The 22,906-nt window shown below is 41.4% G+C and overlaps 1 protein-coding gene across 1 annotated transcript in view; it reads left to right on the top strand.

Annotated features, from left to right (window-relative positions):
• Positions 1 to 22,906, top strand: part of DNAH7 (dynein axonemal heavy chain 7) — a 255,888-nt gene that overhangs the window by 181,632 nt on the left and 51,350 nt on the right. Inside the window, exons 49-56 of the mRNA XM_004701731.2 lie at positions 1,226 to 1,416; positions 8,435 to 8,568; positions 9,444 to 9,779; positions 14,917 to 15,043; positions 15,659 to 15,853; positions 17,529 to 17,621; positions 21,168 to 21,344; positions 21,767 to 21,928. Of these exons, the coding sequence (XP_004701788.1) occupies positions 1,226 to 1,416; positions 8,435 to 8,568; positions 9,444 to 9,779; positions 14,917 to 15,043; positions 15,659 to 15,853; positions 17,529 to 17,621; positions 21,168 to 21,344; positions 21,767 to 21,928 (1,415 nt within the window). The remainder of the gene's footprint in view (positions 1 to 1,225; positions 1,417 to 8,434; positions 8,569 to 9,443; positions 9,780 to 14,916; positions 15,044 to 15,658; positions 15,854 to 17,528; positions 17,622 to 21,167; positions 21,345 to 21,766; positions 21,929 to 22,906) is intronic.

Below are 22,906 nucleotides of genomic sequence, written 5' to 3'. Positions count from 1 at the left end.
AAGGAAAATATTCTGAAGTAAAAGTTTTGTACATTGAGCTATTGATAATACTGGGAATAGGAAACAATCCAAATACCTAATGAGACCACGAGTTAAACAACTGGGCGACCATTACAGTGGTGGGCTGTTCTGCAGTCATTGAGGAGCCCGAATGGTGCCGTGATTCAGGACTTGGCTACTAACCCAAAGTTTGGTGATTCAACACCCCCCCAACCCCCCCAACCCCCGCCAGCTGCTCCCTGGAAGAACTGTGAAAATCTGCTTTTGTGAAGATTGCAGCCGTGGAAGTGCCGTGGGCAGCACTCAGCAGCAACGGGTAAAAGCGTACTTATGAGCGCTTGTAGTAGCAATTGGAAATGCTATGTCATAATGTAGAGCAAAATTATATCCGCTGTTTAATCTTAACAGTGTATGGAAAAGGATGAATAAAAACACTGAAGAGAAAAATATAACTTATTAAATAATGATCAAGCTGCATTATTTTTGTGTCATCTTTTCCCTTCATATACATACATATATATATTGTACAATTCACTTATATAAAATATTCAGGAGAAGAAGAGAAACAGTAAGGTAAGCTGATGAGAAATAAGTTTTCAATTCTCTATACTTCCCTCCACTTTGAAGATGCCCCCCGCCCCCCCCCCCCCCCCCAAGCATGTTTCCCTTTTATAATTACACTAATAACAATGAAGTAGCCACTCGGTGGTCGCCAGAAAGGAGCTTTCCCAGGTGTCTAAAAAGGATGGATTTTCGCTGCCATTAGACACGGTGAGGTGGAACATCCTGCGAGCCTATTGCCAACAGGTATAGAGTGGGGAAGACCACCTGGTAGATCTACCAGTGAAGGGCCTTCCACAGACACGCAATTCTTTCCATGAACCATTTCCTCCTGTCGTCAGTTGCCTTCCAGTCAGCTGTGCTCCGTGCAGGAGAGCCCTGCGTGTGCCAGAGTGGGCTTGTGATCCGGGGTGTGCTCAGAGGCTGTTTCTCCAGACGTGGGTCCCCCCGCCTTTCTTCAGAGGGCCTCTGGGTGTCCCACCTGTGGTTAACGGCTGCGTGCGAGAACTGTTGGTGCCACTTGGGGACTCCTTTCTCAGAAGAGAGAAAAGTGATTTTGTAGGCAAATAGGGACAACAAAGAAAGTCAGAAGGCTGAATGAACCCGGTTGAGTGCCCACTGCCTACATTTATCTCATGGAGTCTTTTTTCTGATTTTGTTCCAGTGTTGCTCGAAAATATTGGCGAGGAGCTAGATCCTATTCTGGAGCCTCTCCTGCTCAAACAGACCTTTAAGCAGGGTGGGAGCATATGTATCCGCCTCGGAGACGCCACCATTGAGTATGCACCCGACTTCCGCTTCTACATTACCACCAAGCTACGGAACCCTCATTATCTTCCGGAAACGTCAGTAAAGGCCAGTATAAAAATGAAAAGAAATGTTTCTTTCGTCAACTTAGTCAAATCTGACAGTTTATGATGATATTTTTCTCCTGACTCATGAGAAAAGCAGGATTTCCTATGAAAAGTGGATTTTGCCTCTTTTGGGGGGACTTTTCATAAAATTGCATAACAGTTTCCAAATGTTGCTCTTGTGTGTGCTTGGAGGTAATTAAGAAGCCCTCGCTGTGCCATGAAAAAGACCAAAGAAGCTAACTTCTCCAATTCACATTATTCTTAGATTTTCATTAAATATAGATAGCATATGTTCACATTCTTCCTTTGTAATTAGTGGTAATATGCTGATTGTTGGAATTGGAATTCAGGAACAGAAATCCATTCTTCTTTCTCAGATTCAGATCACTGCTTTCCAATTTTGTATAATTCCTAAAGACACTATTTTCTATCACTGGTTTTTTTTCAAAAGTCCAGAAAATTCCTTGAAGAATAAAGTTGGTTTAAAGTTTCAGCCAATGAATTACGTGACTTGAGCGCTCGCCCCGCAACAGAGCCCCTGAAGGCTGGGGGTCATTGTTGGTCCCTCTTCTTAGTCCCAGTTCTTTGCATTCCCTGTGTTGGCACTAAGTAAATGACTGTGGCCTGCTCGTATGAATGACCAAATGAATGAGGCCAGCAGGAACAAAAATGCTTTAATTTGGACAAGGAACCGAGAGAGGACCTTAAGAAATAGTGACTCTGATTTTGAGGTTCACAAACAGAGGCAAGATTCATCCAGCAGTTCATATGTACTCTGTCACTAGAAATATTAAAATTAACCTAGACATGTTTGTGTTGCAACACAGAAGAAGGACCACAATGGCGAAATTAATTCCCTCAAATATGAATAAAATATAACCTCTGCTTTCAAGAGGTTTACATTTTAAATAATGTACAGGCAACATGGTGGCTGTCTTGTCTGACCAGAGAGCCAGAGAAGAGCTATAGGGTGCCCCTGGGAGCTCTGGATTGGGGACCCCCTTGATTGGACATGGAGGACATAAACCTAGGGGAGCTAGGGTAACCCCTGAGCTTAGTTTTAGAAGCAGAATGTGAAAATATGGAATTCTTGATTCAATGTTTTTAATATTATATATTATTTCACATGTAAAATTCTCTATTACCTTTTCATTTATTGGACGAGCCAATATTCAGCCCCAGCGTAGAGGTTGGCCTCAGAAGTCCTGGGGCCGTAGTCTAAAGTAGTGAGTGTGACTGTGGGCATGCTATTTAATCTCTCTATGCCCCCGGCCCTCATCCATACATGTGGGAATAACAAAAAGCTCTGTCTCGTGGGGTGAGATGAGGATTCAGTACGTTCCCTCCTGCTACAATGCTTAGAATCAGGGCCAGCACGTAGGGTTCGCGATCAGCATTAGCTAGTGGTATTATTATTTAACTTTTAAATAAAGTGAGGATGAACCGCAGTTGACAGACTCCCAAAAGCTGTTCCCCAGCCCAAGCATGTGAAAATAAATTACACGAAAACCTTTTTTACTTTTCAGTAAAATATGCAAATATTTCACACACCACATAAACAAATCTTAGTTCACTAATAACTGGTGATAGTAGAAGTCATAAAACTGTGCGGAAGAAAGTGATGTATGAGTCAGTACAGAAATCCTTATGGTCCCCAGAGTGTCTTATTGCTTCATTATTTTTAATTGCTGGGATTGATTAAACAGGGATTAGAAAACATAGTGAGGCAGTTACTTGCTTTCATTTACAAATTAAAATACTTCCTCTTGATCCTATTTTTGGGATTTTTTATGTACCTTTTGCTTTCAAAGGCACCCAAGGGATGGAGTCACACCACCATTATCCTTTTGAGTCTAAATGGAAATAAAATTGTGAAACCATATTTGTGTGCTTTTAAATGTTTACTCTGAGCATTTGGATTTGCGAATGGATTTGGAAAGATCCAACATTAATTGAGTATGAATGACTGCCTTCTTGGCACTGACTACAGTGCAGTAAAAGCTGTAAAACATGCATTTTGCCGACTCGGTGCCTGTGGCCTTTAGATTAAAGTCAACATAACCTGTGTGCTTGGTTTCTCACACCAACAGGAAAAATCCCTCGAAACATTTATTAGAGTTCTTCCATGTGGAATTGCCAGAGCGGCAGAGAGTTACGTAAGGCATCGAGCGCGTTCTTTCAAATCGCTTAATTTCAAAACTTAAGATGGTCATTGTCTCATATATTATCTAACCATGTAAATTCTTTAATATCTATGTCCTTTTCACCTGTCAGGAGAGGTAGCATCTAGTAGTCGTTAAGAGTAGAAAAATGCATTTCTTACCCCGCAGTCAAGGAGCCTGATGGCGGGCAGTGGATCTCAACCTTCCTAATGCCTCGACCCTTTCATTTTTCTACCATAAAATTATCTTCGTTGCTACTTCGTAATTGTAATTTTGCGTCTGTTATGAATCGGGTGACCCCTGTGAAAGGGTTGTTTGACCCCCAAAGGGCTTGCGACCCACAGGTTGAGAACCGCTGGCCTAGTGGTTTAGGCAGCAGGCTGCTAATTGAAACATTAGTTCGCCAGCCCCGGCAGCTCTGCGAGAGAAAGAGGAGGCTGTGTGCTGGTGTGAAGAGGAGCGGCCTGGAGCACCCACAGGTGCAGCCCCGCTGCGCTCCAGAGGGTGACTGCGAGATGGGACTGACGCCTTGGCAGCGGACTCTCGGTACCCCACAGCCAGCACGAGAAGTCCATGGGTCAAAAGCCAAAGCAAACAGCAATATTAGGAACTGCGTTGTCTATTTTCCGATTGGAAGAATAGAAACCTTTGAGCCTTAGCAGGGCAGGTCATGTATAAACCAGGTGAAACCACCAAAGGGAAAGAAAATAAATGGGCCCTGCTCCCATTTTTAAATCTTCCCATGGCTGGGGAAATAGTGGCCATCCTTAAGAAGGAGAGCAGGTCACCTCTCTGTACGCAGCACAAAAGCAGGGGTGCAAGGTGGAGTTGGGGGCATGTGGGGTTTAAGATGAACTCTGCCCCTGAGCTTCTTTGTCTCATGCTGATTTTAATCCACAGAAGGTGCTCCGTAGACTAGCAGAATTTGGGGGAAATAAGTAGTAGAACAAAGAGGGGCACTCTTGTCATAAGCTTGTGTGCTGTGCTGGGGCTAATTTTAATGCATGTGTAGTCGTTTGCTAGATGCCTTTGTTGTTGTTGTTGTTTTCAACTGGCTCTGCTGGCTTTAAAGTTCTAATTTAAACAGGCAATAATAATAATCAGCAGATTAATGTAGACCAAAAGTGACAATCCTTTAACTGCTCCAGTCCAGTTAAATTGTACTATAGAATATGAAAAACAATCTAAGGTCAAAGTGTCTTTAACCTAGAGAGTCCTGTCTTAGATGAGTGTAAATACTTCCTCTTTAGGAATTTCTCTTTGCGAGAGAAAGGCTGAAAACTGGACTAGAGTCACCTCTCAATGTTTCTAGAAGTTGCTGACAATGCTGGTAATGCTTTCACAAGTGATGTACTCACACTGATGAGGTGAAGCTCAGATATGGGTGACAGCAAGTGTTCAACAACCCACAGACTCTGAGGAGTCCACTTGGTATGGGTTCCAATGATGGGATCGTGAGTTGCCCTTGTTCCTCTGTGGTGCTTTGCTCTCCCTTACGCGCTGCTGCCCTTTGCCAGGGTTGTTTCCTGGACGAGCAGGGGAGTGTTCAAAAACCTTAGTGGCCACAACCCACTCCAGAAGACTTATCGCAGGGTCTCTGAGGATGAGGTACAGAACTCAGTACTTTTGAAACTCCACAGGTGATGCTGATATTCAGCCAGCGTTGCGAACTCCTGGCCTAGAATGAATGCGTACTAGTAGCACTCTGCTTTTGTAAGACTCATAGTCTCGAAGACCCTGTGGGCCACTCTGTGCTGTCCTGTAGGGTCTCTATGGCAGTGACTTCTGTTCAGTTTGCTGCCGCCTTTCTCAAGACTAATGGCCCGTTGCCTGTGAAGTGCAGCTCGGGGCTCTTTGTCTGAGAAGTCCTCCTTGATCTCTTGGCCTGGGTTAGATGCCACCATCTGCACTCCTATGACATCTGATGTTTGTCACTGAACTACCACAGTCCTTATCTGACTGAGTGTTAGGTTCGCGTCTGTTTCCCAAACTGAACTAAGATTCCTAAGGAAGAAATCCACACTATCTCATTTTACCGTATAACAGAGATATGGGGGGTCTTGTTGAATAATCATCAAAGGCCTAGGATTTAAGGAAACAGAAATAGCAGAAACCAATTTCATGAACAGGGGTTGCTTATATTGTATGGCTTGTAGGGAGAATCTGCTTGGTGCCAGGCATGGAGCCATGAGGTCAACTAAGAGAGAACCCCTTTGATAGAATTATGTATACTCTAGTCTAAGAGAAAGAGAAGTAAACTCATGATGACACACACGATGTTGCGTGTTGCAAAGGAGTTAGGACTCGTACGAAGGAAGCAACCAGAGTGGGAAGAGGGATGTAGCACGTGGACTAGAATTGTGTCCAAGAGAAGGTGACCCCACATCTGCACATTGAAAGGCGCTGAGCTGGGGGAGATCCACCCCAAGCAGAGCCGGTGTCTGAGGTGCCAGATGTCCATGGGAATCCACCGTGAGTGCAGTTCCACTCAGTGAAAGGTGTGTTAACTGTTGGGAAAACGATGCTCCCGACACAGGGGCAGACCTTAAGAAGACATGAGGGCAGATCAAGTGCAAAATCAACAAAGTGGTGGGTTGGGGGGGGGCGTGTCACAGGAAAGTGGAGAGAATGGTGTCCGTATATAAACAGAGGACATAACTTGAGGGAAGGAAGACTTCAGCTAAGGGTCACATCCCACAAAACCCAAGTCACTGCCATCGAGTTGATTCCAATTCATCGAGATCCTCTAGGATGGGGTAGAATTGCTCCTTAGGGACTCAGAAAGTATATCTTCTTTTTAAATCTCTTATTTTTAAAAATCATTTTATTGGGAGCTCATACAACTCTTATCACAATCCAGACATCCACCCATTGTGTCAAGCACATTTGTACATTTGTTGCCATCATCATTTTCAAAACATTTTCTCCCTACTTGAGCCCCTGGTATCAGCTTCTCATTTTCCCCCCTCCCTCCCTCATGAACCCATGATAATTTATAAATGTTTTTTTCATGTCTTACACTGACGGATGTCTCCCTTCACCCGCCTTTCTGTTGTCCATCCCCTTGGGAGGAGGTTATAGGTATATCTTTCAAAGAGCAAACAGTCTCATCTTTGTCTAGCAAAGACAGAGTGGGTTTTCACCGCTGACCTAACTGCGGTTAGCAGCACAATATATAACCACCTAGACCACCAGAGCTCCTTCAGCCAAGGTCAAGTGTGCTTATTAACTGCTAGGTATATTGGTGACCAGAGGAAGAACATTTCTGTCATTTATTGCTGTGTGGGAGGTGCAAGGAGGGACAGATTGCCAAGGACTGAATAATGAACTGAGACGGAGGTAGAAATTACCGATACACATCTCATGACGTCTGTATGTGTAACACTAAAGAGAGTGCCAGAGCTTGAAGGAATGGTGAGATGAAAGGACTGATTTGCTTGTTGTTTGCTTTTTCAAAAGAGAGATCATAGCACGTTGACCAGGGAGCCCTGGTAGTGCTGTGCGATTAAGCATTGCTGCCGCTGCAGCAGCTACTATCCTCAAGGTTGGCTGTTCAAACCCATCAGTCCCTTAGAGGGAGAAGAGACTTTCTACTTTCTACTCCTTTAAAGATTGACAGCCTCAGGAACCAACAAGGGCAGTTCTACCCTGTCCCATGGGGTCACTAGGAGTCAGAATCGGCTCTAGGGCAGTGGATTCAAGGATGTTTACCAAGAGTTAGGGAGCTATAAATCAGAGGGGGGCAGGGACCTGTTAGCAGGTAGCATCTTGATAGACACCATTGAAATGTAAATTCTTTCCTTTACAATGGTGGTTGATTATCTTATTGCAAAAGCACATTACTCAAGACAAGTAATTACAGGGTGTTCTTGTCTCTCTTATCTCACTTTGTAAAAATCCCTTTCCTTTTGACAAGCTATGATTCTCAAAATGGAAATCAACTAATCCAGGAGACTAGGAAGGAGACCTACCAATCTGACTCAAATCAATTCTCGCTTTGAAGAGTTGTCAGAAATTTGATCAGTTTGCAAAAAGAACAAATTGATCACCAAGTGAAAAACTTTAAAGTATTACATTTCAGTCTCTGAGAAATCTTATTGTTGCAATATTTCTCTTGTAGGGTACCATCAGGTCGAATCACCTCACAGGGATCCTCCGGGACAGGATAGAACTGCCCCATGGTGTTTCCTAGACTCTGGGGGCTGTTAATCCAATCTTTGTACTTTCCTGTATATTCCATCGCATTGTTGTTGTGAGCTGCCATTGAGTTAGCCTTGTCTCCTGGCAACCAGGGACATCAAGATTGGAGCTCTATTGTCCGGGGGGTTCGTTGCCTGATGTTTTGAGGAGTGGGTCACCAGGCCTTTTTATCTAGTTTTAGTCTGAAAGCTCCACTGAGATGCCTCTCTATTGACAAGCAGGTAGGGGCTGCATCCTGGTCTCCTACATGGAAGGCAAGAATCCTACCACGGTAGAACCACCGTTGCCCGCATATTATCGTTGTTGCTAGTGTTTTTGTTAGGTTCAGCCAGGTTGCTTCTGACTTGCAGCAACCTTAAGCACACTTTGAAGCGCTGCCTGGTCCTGAGCCATCCTTGCAAACTGTCTCTTTGTTTGTGCCCATTGTTGCAACTACTTTGTCCATGAATAGCCCACTTTTCCTACACATGCTGATTTGTCTGTTTTAGAGTTAGAACTTGACACAAATAAGCAGAGACTTTGCCGATGGGAATAGCAATATGTATATATATATATACACACACACACACACACACATATATATGTGTGTGTGCGTATGTGTGCTGATGGGAATAGTAATATGATTTATCTATGTGTGTCTATTTTTTTCCAATATAGGTCACACTGTTGAACTTCATGATCACTTCTGAGGGCATGCAAGATCAGCTTCTGGGAATTGTGGTGGCAAGAGAAAGGCCAGACCTTGAAGAAGAAAAGCAAGCTTTGATATTACAAGGAGCAGAAAACAAAAGGTTCTAAGTGTTATAAAACACAGAATGGCGCTTCCTTGTTTCAAGATTATTAGCATGAACATTGAAGTCCACTTTAAAGATCTCTGTTGGTAGATTCTACAGGTGCATGGTGGGATGCCTGTGTGGTCATGGAGGTTGACTCGGTGGCGGTGACTTTGCATTCATTATAGTCCGTATTTTGATGTGGAGTTCTCAGCCACCGCAAGAATTAAAAGATCTGCCAAAGTCACAGTGGTGCATTTTCATCGATTCAACAGAGTGGTAACACAAGAGTTTAGCATTCGTTTTCTAACCGCGGTCATCTGTTTTCATTGACTGCCCAATGAGTCTGTTTTAATGCACCACAGCCCTGTAGAGGGTTCCACAGCTGTAAATCTTGGGAGCACATAGTCTCGCCTTTCTCCCGTGGAGCACCTTGTGGGTTTGAACGGCCAACCTTGCAAGTTACTTAATGGCCAGTGCCACCAGAGCTCCTCCGGAATGACAGCACTGCATTCCACTATCCCCCCATGACATCTGTACCATGGATAGGCTAAGGCTCGGTAAATCATGCAACATTTCAGAAAGTAAAGGGGGTGATACTTTTTGGGGTTCACTCCAGGATAATATACTTGATGGCAGACTAGACTGGCTTATCATATTTCTCTCCAGTCACCCCTAAATGATCATTAGGGAGAGAACGGGAGCAGAAAGGATGGTCTTGGTGACATTTTGCAGATGAAGAATTAATTACCCACCGTCATCATTATAGATATCTGTCCACAAAGAGATGCGTTCCTTTGGATTTGCAGGCTCTTTGTTTCTTATAAGAATGTGTACGTGAAGCAGTTTTCCACAACCCCTTTTGCTTCTGAGAAAATTGTGGTTTATTTCAGGCAGCTAAAGGAAATAGAAGACAAGATTTTAGAAGTCCTTTCGTCTTCAGAAGGCAACATATTGGAAGATGAGACTGCCATCAAGATATTATCTTCCTCCAAGGCTTTGGCTGATGAGATTTCGCAGAAGCAGGAAGTAGCCGAAGAGACAGAGAAAAAGATTGATGCCACCCGCCTGGGCTATCACCCCATCGCCACCCACTCCACCATCCTGTTTTTCTCCATCGCGGATTTGGCTAGCATCGAGCCCATGTACCAGTACTCCCTGACCTGGTTCATTAACCTTTTCATCCTGTCTATTGAAAATTCCGAGAAATCAGAAATCCTATCAAAAAGGTATGTAAGAGAAATACAGGCTCATTACTCATGAATGCATGACCATCAGGGTGTAATTGGCGGGCTTCACTATTGTCTCAGAAGGGGGCAAACATCACGGCCACTGAGCTAAAATGAAGTTGATTAATCATCGTACCAGAAATGAATTAGAAGGTTAGAAATTGAACAGATGCGGCCAGGTTTCGCCTGCCAGCAAATTGTTTACGGAGATAATAGGGTTATTATGCAACTCCAGAAAAACTAAATATTTACATCAGTGTCCTCATTTGTACAAATGTACCAGTAACTGAAGGTATGGAAGGAACAATTAATACAAACAATGTGAGTTTCACCTTCTGTGAGCTTTCATTCCCAAAGTTAAGATTCGTATTTCGATATGCACATAGAGAGCTTCTTTTTTGTGTTATAATTACTTAAGTAAAACACTTTATTTGATTGTTGATTGTTATGATAAGGAATAGAATTATAACTGTGTATTATAGCATGTTTACTAGAGAATAAAGTTTGCATTTGATTTTTAATTCGTGAGATAACTTTCCTAGTTTGGTATTAAACATTTTTTATCTCAATGTCTAAAATGAACGAAGAAAGTAACTCCTTGCAGTCTGTGCCCTTTATAACTTTATGATAAATATCAAGCTAGATGTTTCCATTTCTTGACTGTTGGTACCTGTAAATGAAGGTATCACTCACCTTAGAAAGTATATTTTTAGAAATCAAAGATGTTAGCGTCATTGACATCTGAATGGAATCTGTTCACTTGTCATGGCAGAGGTCAGAAATTTTAAATATTCCCAGCTTGAGCAAAAAAACTTTAGTGTCGTTCATTCTTTTTCAGGCTTGTGATGTGAGACAATAAAGGTGTAACACTGAAGCTGTTTGCTTGACAGACAGTACGTTAGATTCCCACCCGTGGAGGCTAAAAAGAGAGGAGAAAGTATCTATAGGGGGGAAAGGAAGTGCAGGATGACAGTGTAAAGTTTTCTGTTTTCTTGTTACTATATTATTTTAAAAAGCTTTTTTCTCATTCCCTCCTCCTTCCTGAACGTTTCAAGTGTAGAAGGGTTACTGAAGCAAAGACAACAAGGTCTAGTGATGTTTCATAGAAAGTTGACAGGCATTTGATCATAGGTTAGTTCATTGAACACGCATGTCTGGTTTATCACACTAGATTCTGAGTTCTCCAAGGGCAAGGATTTCATTTCATTGTGTTGTGTTTTATTATTCTTATTCCTAGAATTTTGTACAGTACTAATTACATTTTAGCCACCTTGTAAATGATTTCCTTCTTTTAGCTGTCGATCATAATATTTGCTTTGGTCAAAACAGTTCCCACCAGAATGTTACCATTTTAAGTAATTTAAAATGAAATTCAAGGTAGTTGCTGGTATCCAGAGAAGAAAAGTCCTCTGCTCTGCCACTCAAAGACAAATTCACTTTCAAGTTTAAAATGGCAGAACACCTCTCTGCTTTCAGAATAAGCAGTGGTCTTTTTTTTTTTTAAATCATTTTATTAGGGACTCATACAACTCTTATCAAAATCCATACACACATCAATTGTGTAAAGCACATTTGTACATTCATTGCCCTCATCATTCTCAAAACATTTCCTCTCCACTTAAACCCCGGCATTAGGTCCTCATTTTTCCCCTCCCTCCCCGCTCCCCGCTCCCTCATGAGCCCTTGATAATTTATAAATTGTTATTTTGTCATATCTTGCCCTGTCCGACCTCTCCCTTCACCCACTTTTCGGTTGTCCGTCCCCCAGGGAGGAGGTCACACACAGTTCCTTGTAATCGGTTCCCTCTTTTCTACCCACTCTCCCTCTACCCTCCCTGTTTCGCCACTCACACCACTGGTCCTGAAGGGCTCATCCATCCTGCATTCCCTATATTTCCAGTTCCTATCTATACCAGGTCTTTTTCTTTACAGCTCTTGTTACTTCAAACTAGGACTCATCTGATATGCGGCGTCTTTGTCTTCCTGACTGACCCTTGTGATAGAAAGGAAGTCAAATCCACTTTCACTCAGATGTGAGAATTGTATGCACTTGAAACAAAATGTGGCATTTCCCTCTTAGTGGACTCCTTTAATTTATAAATAACTTAAAAGCATAGTTTAGTGTTAAGGTGGTTGGAGGGATCCAAGAAAGTATGTATTGGGGAGTACTAAGCATTTATTAAAGTATTAATATGCAGAAATGTGCAGAGACCGGTGTTATTTGTTCAATGCACTGTACTAAATGAGCACACCTGTGTAACTGGCAGAGCCTTAACAACAGCTCAGAAGGCTCATTCATTCCCGTTTCCAGTCCGGCCCCAGGGCAGCCACGGTCCTGACTGAGGCCACCAGAGATTGAGTGTGTCTCTTTCAGAACTTCATATAAACGGAATCACACAGGATGTGTTTTGTTCCCAGCTTCTCGCACTCGGTGGGTGTGACGCTGGCGAAATTCCTTCAGATTGGTTGGGTACAGGGCAGTGGTTAGTGCCCGCTCCCTGCTGGTTGCTATTCCAGGGTGGGCGCATTCCACACTCGTACAGTCTACTGTTGAGGACATTTGCATAGTTTCAAGTTCATGCAGCCTTGAGCACCGTGTGTATGGTTTTTGGCAAAGATATGCATATACATTTCGGATAGCTGTATGTCCTGGAATAGAATTGAGAGTTCTAGGCGATGCAAATGTTATGTTTTGGTAACTCCTAACAAACAGCGTTCCACAGAAACCGTGTCAAGAGAGAATCTTTTGGCCAGTCAACTTTATTTAGTAAAATAAGAATTTTCATTTAAGTAAGCTAAGTGCCACATCAGAAATTAGAGCGAAAAGGAGTTCTCAGCAGAGGCCTTTGTTGATCTGCCCATCACCGATAAACACTGGACTGTGAGGGTAGCTAAGAGAGAACGCATGGGACTATTAACACCAGCCTATTAAATTGTTTTGCGACCTTAATATTGGTAAACTTGTCTCTTGTTTCCTTTGATTCTAAGACATAAGTATGTTTAAATCTTGCTGATCTTCTGAAAAAAGAAATACATTTAAATTTTGCTGATCTTCTGTGGGGTTTTTAAAATTATTTATAGTAATAATAGTTGTCTAGCATGATACCAAACATATAGCACAATATGATAGGTGTGCTATAAAATAATGATAATCATTAATAGCATGTGTTTGTTATACATTTTTTTTACTGCATCAGGACTTTGGCAAAATTGATAAATAAATAAAGTAGCAAATGAACACATAAGCAAAAATCTAACTAGATATATCTTTGTTAAAGGACAAAACTGAGCTCTGTTGACATATATACATAGTATGTGCATGTAAATATATACATCGACAAACACCGAAATTTATTTCATTTTCCTTTATTTTCCACCAAGATCACTTTCCATTCAACAAAGTAACCTTCTGAAACATAGTTTTTAGTACCTACACAATATGCCATCCCAAGAATATACGATCATTTTCTCATTATAAGATCTAAATCATCTCTAGCTATTGCTACTATAAATACTGTTGCGATAAATATACATGTCCACATCTCTTTAGGCTAGAAACCAGAACTAGGACAAAAAGTGCCCACTTCTCCCAGATTCCTGATATAAAGTTTTCTCCTGGGAGGTTATTTAAATGTACAACTTCATCCGTAGAAGATGAATGATCTCATACCTCTGCATCGGTTGTCAGCATTGAAGATGATAATGTTCACCTTCTTTTCCACTGTAAAAGATTATTAAACTATCGTATCTTACTCACCATACTTATAGCACAGTTTAATCATAGTTTAATGAGATTGAACTTGAATGTCTAATATGATTGACCCTTATAATCTTCCCTTCAAGCTTTTCATTTACATGAGTCTATTTACCTTAAAGTGCAGAAACTTATTTTAATCTACAAAGACCAAATATGAGTTAGCCCGTATTAATTGTACTATTGGGTTAAAGCAAATTAAATGCCAAGGCTGAAAAGACTGCCTATTAGCATGACAAAGGAAATAGGAAATTGTACGATTATCTTAAATCTGCAAAGAATTCAAGTATGTTTCAGTAACTAATTCCAAGGCCGTCTCTACCAAGCCCTGTTTCAGAATTTCCAACATCAATTTATTATAATTCCCTCACTGGCAATGCTGCCAGGGAATAAAATAGATAAGGAAATAGCAAAGAGTGAAGACATGAGGAGAAAAAATAAAGCTAGGAAGATTATTGCATAATCTGTCAGTGTTCAGAGAGCCAATATCTGATTGCACAGGTGGATTTTTCCCCCTGGTTAAGAAACGCCAACATAATTTGCTCAATTATAATCGACTATGGGTTTTGATTTTCCTTCAGATAAATTAACCTGCTTAGAAAGTTTGGGCTATTAATTCATGCCAATAGTAAACTCTCTAAAAATGGTTTTAGCCAAAGGTTCATTTCTATCATAACTATTATACGCTAGAAAATAAAAAATATTTTGAAGGGTGATTTCAAGGATAATATATGTTTTTAATGAAATAATTATGTGAAAATGCTTAAAGTGTTGTATTCATTGATTAAATATTACTATGAATACTGATCACATGGGCTAGCAGTTACTGGAAATTTGTGAAGCAGAAATGCTGCTGTCATCATTCACATGCCCCTTTTTCACCTATGTGGTAGTGAAAGATGTAGTTCTTCCAATTTTGTGATTTGTTAGGCTTGTATAGATTTATAAGCCGTGTATCACAGTACCAACTTAATGCTAATTTAATGAAGGAGTTGTTAATGGAAAATATTTTAGCTCCAAGGAAACACTTTGTAGTTCATAGGTCTGTTACTGCAACAAACCAATACAACATATGTGGATTGTTTTTCTCAAAAGGAAAGTGGAGAGAGAGAGAGAGAGAGTGTGTGTGTGTGTGTGTGTGTGTGTGGTGCTTTTTAAGTCAGTCAACAGTAAAATACAATTCTTCTCAAGTGTTTCTGTGGTACATAGCTCTCAAATTGGTGCATCCAGTTAACGACCAGCCTTGATTGTGTGGAGGGTTATTGACCAGAACGTTTAGTAGAGAAGCATCTATGTCAGTAGTTTGTGATAGTTTCTCACGGGGGTTTTCCTTAAAGTATCGTGTGTTTTTACTTATCCATGGTTATTTCTATTGACCCTCAGGCTTCAAATTCTCAAGGATCATTTTACGTACTCCCTCTACGTCAACGTCTGCCGGTCGCTGTTTGAGAAGGATAAACTGCTGTTTTCTTTCTGTCTGACCGTCAATCTGCTCATACATGATCATGCGGTCAGTGTGGGTTTCCTGTGTAGGGAAAACATAATCATGATACTGATGCTGATTTACCGATTCCCAGGGGTTCAAAGTAGTTGAAGTGTTATTATGGGGAAGACAACAGAGCACAACTGGCTTTTGAAACTCACAGAGGCGAAAGATGCAAATTTTCATTTCAGGAAGCTAACTCCCAAATCAGAAATTGAAGCCAAAGTAAGCTAAGCACGGAGTTCTTAATGCTAATAGTACTTCAACCTTGATGTTTTAGTTCAAAGCCAGTCACTTCTATTAGCGTTTCATACGAGGGTGCATCTAAACTTACTTAACTAAATAGACGTGTATCGGTGGTGTCCACGGAGATCTTGTTTTGTGCAAGTTAGTCCCATCTAGCCACTTGGATTCAAAGGTATCTTTTATACATTTTTGTTTTATTTTAACATATTCATTTAAAATGTAGGAATTTTTAAAAAGAAATTCATAATGTGATGACTATTGATTGGTTTCACATGGTGATGCCTGGGTGAATTCTGAAAGGGTGAAGGCTTTGTTCGTGTAATTCTTGAAAAAGTTGAATAGACCACCTCTCTGTCTTCCTAATCCCTGACGCGTCTTGCTGCATTATTCCCAAAGATTAATAAAGCCGAGTGGCGATTTCTGCTCACCGGGGGAATCGGACTGGATAACCCTCACACCAACCCTTGCACATGGCTTCCTCAAAAATCCTGGGATGAAATCTGTCGACTGGATGATTTACCTGCCTTCAAAACCATTCGTAGGGAGTTTTTGCACCTAAAGGATGGATGGAAAAAAGTATATGATAGCTTGGTATGTGTTTAGCCCTCGTATTCAAAAGCTTTCAAATACAGAAAAAGCATGTTAATCAATGTAACCTTTATGAAAACCAAGATTCAAATAAGCTTTGGATAGTCAGTGTGATGTTAAAATAATATAAACGTTTGGATTTATTATCCACACTTTCTAAATTAGAAATTCCACTTGAACTTCTCTCCACATTCTTTGAAATGTGTGGGGATGCAGAATAAAACAAAATAAAGCTTAAATTCAGGGTTCTTAAAAATGTTCTTGTTGAAGTGCCTGCTGCACTTTGTATTGTCAATTTTGATTTTGGCAATTATAACAGCAGATGCATTAAAATGGACAAAATTGCTAGTGTTTAACTTAGCTTACATCCTGAGTGCAGGATGTAAGCTAATAAGTGTTTTTTTTTTCATTTGAGAAGAAAGAAAAGTTAATAATTTAACAATTTTAATGAGACTATCTTGCTAATTGGAGAATAATATGGTTGATACCTACCATGATACTCACAGTTTCCCTTCTGGAATTTATAGTATTTGTTGTATTCCTTTTTGCTACTCTCTCAATGGGGAAGAAAATCGCATCAGTCAGGATAGATAGGGGCGTAAAAGGTGATTATTGGTGCGGTCAGGTGGAATTTCTAGCCACAAAGTTGATTGTTCCACCTGACCGTCCACTCCTTCTTGGGAGATAATTGGGACAATCTGCTGCCACAACAATTAACAATCTTGGAAACGTTGATTGACTTGATGGCAGTAGGTTTCATGGTGGGTTTGGATCAACAATCAGTGGTGCACCTGTAAAAACTTGAATTGGCAGCCTTGGGTGAAAGGTGGATTTACAGTGACAAAAACAAGTGCTTGGGGCTGCTTCTGAACAACAGAAAACCTCATGGCATGTGTTTCTTGGTTTGGAGGTTTAAGGTCGTGGTTTTATAGGACCTACCAATTAATTGGCCTAATAATGACTAGTGTTTCTAGCTCCTAGTTGATTGCATAGTGCCTGAGGTCTTAGAAACTTGCAAGCAGCCATCCTGGGCATGGCGATTGGTTTCTTCTCTGAGCAATGGCAGAAAGGGGAAACAGAGTATGTGACTAATTGCCTCTGTGAACAACTGTCTCTCTTGCCATGAGCTAGAAGAACGAGATCGTGTTTGGCTACCATTACTGAACAGTTCCATCAAAGGTTCCAGAAAAGAATACCGATCACAAATGGTAACATGCTGAACAGAATTGCAAACTCTCATAGACTCCAGACTTTGAAATTGAGCCATGGTTGAATCCCTTGAAATGACTCCCCTGAACTCGTCTTTAAGCTTTAAACCAAAGATATCACTTGGTGTCTTCTTAAAACCAACCCGTAGTTTAGCTTAACTAGTAAAGCGTGTCTGCTTGAGCATTACATGCTTTGAAGATCTGTCTCCAGGGGATCAAACTGACAACAGCAATGCAAACCATGAGATAGAAACCGTGCAGAGAGCAGCGAGTTCTGCCAACCAGGGAGGCACAACTCGGAGAAAGAGGGTGGGGATGATTTAGCAATGGGAAGACTGGCTGTATCGCTAACTGGGACAGGTAGAAACATACTGTATATATTCCCAACAAATAAATTACATTGAAAAATACACTGTGCCTTTAAAAACAATCTTCCAAATAACATTGAACTCTACCTACTGATATTTTAGGAACCACACCATGAGCCTTTCCCTGATGGTTGGGAAGAAAAAGCAAATGAGTTTCAAAGGATGCTTATCATTCGCTGCTTGAGGCCAGACAAGGTAAAGGCGGGCATTGAAATTAGTTCAATGATTCCAGTTCTTCTTTTCTACATGGTTAAGCTGGTGATGTATGTCCTTATGAATCATGTGAGAAGTGGCAAGGCCCCACTTCCTTCTAAGGTAGCCATTTTCCAAAAATTTTGTATATTTATTAAAATACAGTGAATAAGATATGGAGCACATTGCATTGTGTAGTTTTCTTTCTCCTGTGATTTCTTTCAAATGTTCATGGTCCCCGTGGTTTCTCACAGTCGACTTCCTTCACATGCTGTAGTCTCATTTTTATTCTTATTTCTGAGGTGAAATTGACCATTCACTCAGGCTGGTACACGAAAGGGGGCTTCAAACAGCTTGTGGAAACTTCCATTATCTTTTTTTAACTTTTTATCCATGGAATTGTTCTGTGATATATGAAGCCCCCTCAAACTAGGATCTCTGTTGCTATCCTGACATAGAGTTGTTTGTTAATCTCTGGAGAGCAAGTAGAATATTGTTTTATTGTATGGATCTCATCATTAAGTTGTGTGAGGGTACAAATAATTTAGTGATACTTCCCTGCCATTGAGTCAGTGATGACGCGTAGAAAGCCTAAAGGACAGGTAGAACGGTCCCTGTGAGTTTGCAAGACCGGGACTGTTTGCTATGGAGTAGAAAGCCCCATCCGGCTCACCAGAGCATCCATGGGAGAAGGATAAAGCTTTCTGCCCACGGAAAGATGGACTGTCCTAGAGTCCTGTGGGGCAAATCTATCAAGAGCACAGCTTTGGAATACTCAAAACGATCAGCCTTACTGTCTGGGCCAACCCTATCTGCCTTGCTTTTAAAGGGCCCCGCAGAGCCCATACGTAGCTACTGTGTTTATTTACCTTTTGAGGAAGGCTCTCTGATGAGATTCAAATCAAATCCAATTCACTGCTAACAAGTTGATTCCAACTCTTAGCTACACGTTAGGGAAAGGCAAAACTGCCTGAGGCTTTCCAAGATGTAAATCTTCAGCGGAGTAGCAAGCCTCATCTTTCTCCCTCAGAGCCTGGAGGTGGGTTCCATTGCTGACCTCATGGTTTGCAGCCCAAAGCTAAGTTTGGGGATACGCCCCCAGGGCTCCTTTTCTGATGAGACTAATCGGTATTATCAATAGAACTTGTCTTTAACCAACTGGTTATTAAGGGAATTTGTTTTCCGGCTGGAGTAAGCCATGGGTGTGTGAGCTGGGGCCCTGGTAGGAGGATCGACTCAAGTAGTTCAGCAGAGGGAATAAGTCTACTTAGGAGGTAAACTGAATTTAGATGATTAAAGAAATGTGTTCATAGGTCTATTCACACGTATGTTTCTAGTTGTAGTCTATCAAACTTGAATGCAAATCTCATTCAAGCAAGTGTATATGAAATGGACAGATATACAAGGGGCCTTTAAAAACTTTGTAGAAAAATTCTATTATTTTTAAATTAAAATTTTTCATGGATTTTTGAAGCCCTCTTTTATAAGAGTATTATGCTAAAATAGTCATTATAATGTAGTTAATTTAGTATTTCTTTTTTTTAATCATTTTATTAGGGGCTCATAGAACTCTTATCACAATCCATACATACATCAATTGTGTAAAGCACATTTGTACATTCATTGCCCTCATCATTCTCAAAACATTTGCTCTCCACCTAAGCCCCTGGCATCAGCTCCTCATTTTTACCCCTGCCTCTCTGCTCCCCCCTTCCTCATGAACCCTTGATAATTTATAAATTGTTACTTTGTCATACTTAGCCTAGGTTACTTAATTCAGCTTCATCCTCTTATATGCGAAGAAGAAAATTCTATAGATAACAGTGCAAGGAAGGCCCAAAGATATTTTGAAGGGGTTAAATGCTATCTTAGTTGATTATAGGAGCTCTTTTGCAGTTCACTTTCCCAGGGTGCATCTGTAATTATTCTTATGTGGCTTCTGTGCCCATGTGACACGGATACCAAACAAATGCTTTGACTTTGTGAAGTACAGTGAAAATCAGAAAAATTTGTGAGTTAATTTACTCAGCATACAACTTAGCAAGTTCATTTTTATGGAAAAGTCTCAAAGCAGAAATCAGAAACAAAACTAAGAGTGACCCAGGAGAACAGAATAAGACAAGAGGAATGTACATGTGTCTCTTCACTTCTTCGCCTTCCACCCACGCCTGCCTCACTCCACTGCGGTGCTTTTCCTTTCAGCGACTGTGCTGAAAGAGCAAATTCATCGTGAGCACATTTCAGGGTTGTATTGAGCCCCTTAATGAGGCAACCGGCAGGATGACGGGGAAGCAGGCAGCCACAAAGAATGTTCGCAGAAGGAGGATTTACCTAGTTAGAAGTCAAAACTTTAACATAATTTGATAGCTAGATACAGGGATACAGGGCTTGCTTAACCCACCTTCCTCACTTTTCGGGTCTTCACCGGGTCCCGATAATCCGGAGCCAGCACTCAGACATACTGGGTTAGGCTTTGATTGGAGAGACGGGACAGTGGATGTGCACAAGTTGTACTAGAAATAAACTTCCACTCCCACCAGTTCCCCCAGACCCCAAGGGGGAGTTCTGCTCTCCTCAAATTCACTCTCAGAAAATACTCAGGTACGTTATCAAAGGGGAAAATGCACCATAGTTTCATCTGTTTCTTGGGTGTATGACTCATTTCTTTTTCACGACGCGCTTCGCTCTCTTCCAGCTATGTCATTTCCCCCCTTGATGCTATGGGGAAAGTCGCACAAATTACACTAAGATTTCTATTTGGGGGTTGTTGGTTTCGGGGATACAATCGATATATATTTTAAACCGCAGCGCTCCTGTAACTTCAGCTCTCCCCCACTCTGTCTCATATACTCGTCAAAAGGAAGAACTTGCTTTTGAAATCCAGTGTCAATAATCACCCAGTTAGCTCTTGTTATTTAAACAACTTAGATTATATTCTACCTAAAAAGGATTATTGAAATAATAAAAGTTAGATTTATGACTATTGACACCAGAATTAGAACGAGATTTTCTTCTTTAGTGGGAAGGGGATAAAACAAAGAAAAATGTAGGCGTCTGCCCTATCTAGAAGACATTTCTGGTGTACATAAGGTCTCTATGTCTCAACCTACTCAAGGGTACCTAACGAAAACAGTCACAAAAGGCATTAAGGAGTGCCAGTGATATAGTGGGTTATGTGTTAGACTGCTAACAGCTAGGTCAGCAGTTCAAAACCACCAGCCACTCCACAGGAGAAGATGAGGCTTGCTATCATAAAGCTTTACAGTCTCAGAAACCCACTGGGGAAGTTCTACCCTGTTCTGTAGGGTCACTCTGAGTCAGAACCAACTCAATGGAAGTGAGTTTGAGTTTGCAGTGTAAGCTTCCTCTAAGCTGTAGCATCTTTGACCCTCTGCCAGTGCTAAGGAATACCTTAGTTCCAGTAGCTAAAGTCCTGTTTCAAATCCCCACTGTGTTTGAACTGTTGAACAAAATTTTAACTGATTTTCATGAAACTAATTTTTAAAATTTTTATTAAACTAATTCTTTCAAATGTATTATCATGTCTAGGTTATCCCAATGTTACAAGAATTTATAACCAACAAATTGGGACGCATCTTCATTGAGCCACCGCCTTTCGATTTGGCGAAGGCGTTCGGAGACAGTAACTGCTGTGCACCGTTAATCTTCGTGCTCTCGCCGGGGGCGGACCCCATGGCCGCGCTCCTGAAATTTGCTGATGACCAGGTACCGTGAAGCATATGGTATTATCTGCTATTAAACCAAAAAACCCACACCAAACCTGCCACTGAGTGGATTCCAACCCCTAGTAACATGAGTCTTCAAAAGTGAATGTAACAATTCCATTATCTTTTAAGTAAATTTTTCTATAAACTTTTTGAAGCCCACTTATGTGTGGATATATGTGTATATGTGAACACATATGAAAAATAGCACTAACACTTTGTTTATAATTGACATCCTAAGGGGTGATGGAAAGAGAAAACTTTATCCCTCCCTTGGCACTCGGTTGGATTACACTTAGAAACCTTTGAGTGATGCTAGATAATTTTATGGTAATATAGTTAATGCTCAGTTTCCTGCATTCATTATATTGAGTCTTCCAGACCCGTGCTGTCTCCATACATCTTGACCATTTTCACATACAGGGATATGGAGGATCCAAGCTCAGCTCTCTGTCTCTTGGTCAAGGTCAAGGGCCCATAGCCATGAAGATGGTGGAGAAAGCTATCAAGGAAGGCACATGGGTGGTTCTTCAGAATTGCCACCTTGCCACCTCTTGGATGCCAACCCTTGAGAAAGTGTGTGAGGTAAAATTTCAAGTGTTTTTAGGAGATTGTATTCCCAAAATGTAATTGCTGATGTACACTCCAACCAAATAGCTCCACTGTACTGCTGGAGGTTTGCAGAAAATGGAATTGAAAATAGAATTTTTCTATGAACCTTTTAAATCACCCTCATATAAGTTCTTTTCCACCCTCAAAATCCCTCTTTTTAAATCTCCCCACTTGGTTTAAGAGTGATGTATTTGAGTATGTTGTTTAATAGTCTCACAACCTGGCTGCAGCAAGAAGGGGTTATACATAATCTAGCCCTGGGGCAGCAGGATTATTTCTGTAAATATTTCAGCAATAGGAGATTTGGTAGAATGCTTTTCACCAGGGTGGTTCCCACCGATTTAATCATGGCCAACAAAGCAAAACTAGAACAGACCTGACTGGTAAGACGGCCATCTGCAACCCTAACCAGAAGGGGGAAATGATGGGTTAATATCCTGGGCTGGGAGACTGGGAAAGGGTACAGTGAGCCCTCGGGGTCTGGCCAGGACTGTGTGAAGCCTCACCTGTTAATAATGGCAGTGAGGGCTGCCCTCTCTGAGCCGGGCCGCCTTTTTCTCAACTCAGCCAGTCCAGAGAGGAGGTCGCGAGCGGCCTGCGATGTACCTGCTTCCTAAGAGGAGGATGATGTCCCTCACAGGGTTTGGGGCCATGTCAGTGGGCGTTTCTGTTCGCCCGCGTTCATGGGCCGTGAACTCGTCTGAAGTCCAGGTTCACTTGGGCCAACTCTGAATTATGTAAACCTTCCCTGCTCTCCCTTAAGAACAAAACAAACCCCCAAAACCTTTACAGTTGAATGAATGACTTTTCATCGAGGAGAAGTATAGCACACTCTTGTATAGTACACTCTTGGTGCGGGGACAGAACTGGATTTGAAGGCTTCTGCTGGAAGTTGCAGTCTTGAAGCTGCGTTTTGTCACCAGCCCCCCCCACCCCCGCCACCCCCCCCCC

This window comes from Echinops telfairi, unplaced genomic scaffold (assembly GCF_000313985.2).
Source record: "Echinops telfairi isolate 266 unplaced genomic scaffold, ASM31398v2 ScPeMD7_3;HRSCAF=10, whole genome shotgun sequence".
Taxonomy (NCBI): Eukaryota; Metazoa; Chordata; class Mammalia; order Afrosoricida; family Tenrecidae; genus Echinops; species Echinops telfairi.
This window is presented reverse-complemented; position numbering and strand designations above follow the sequence as displayed.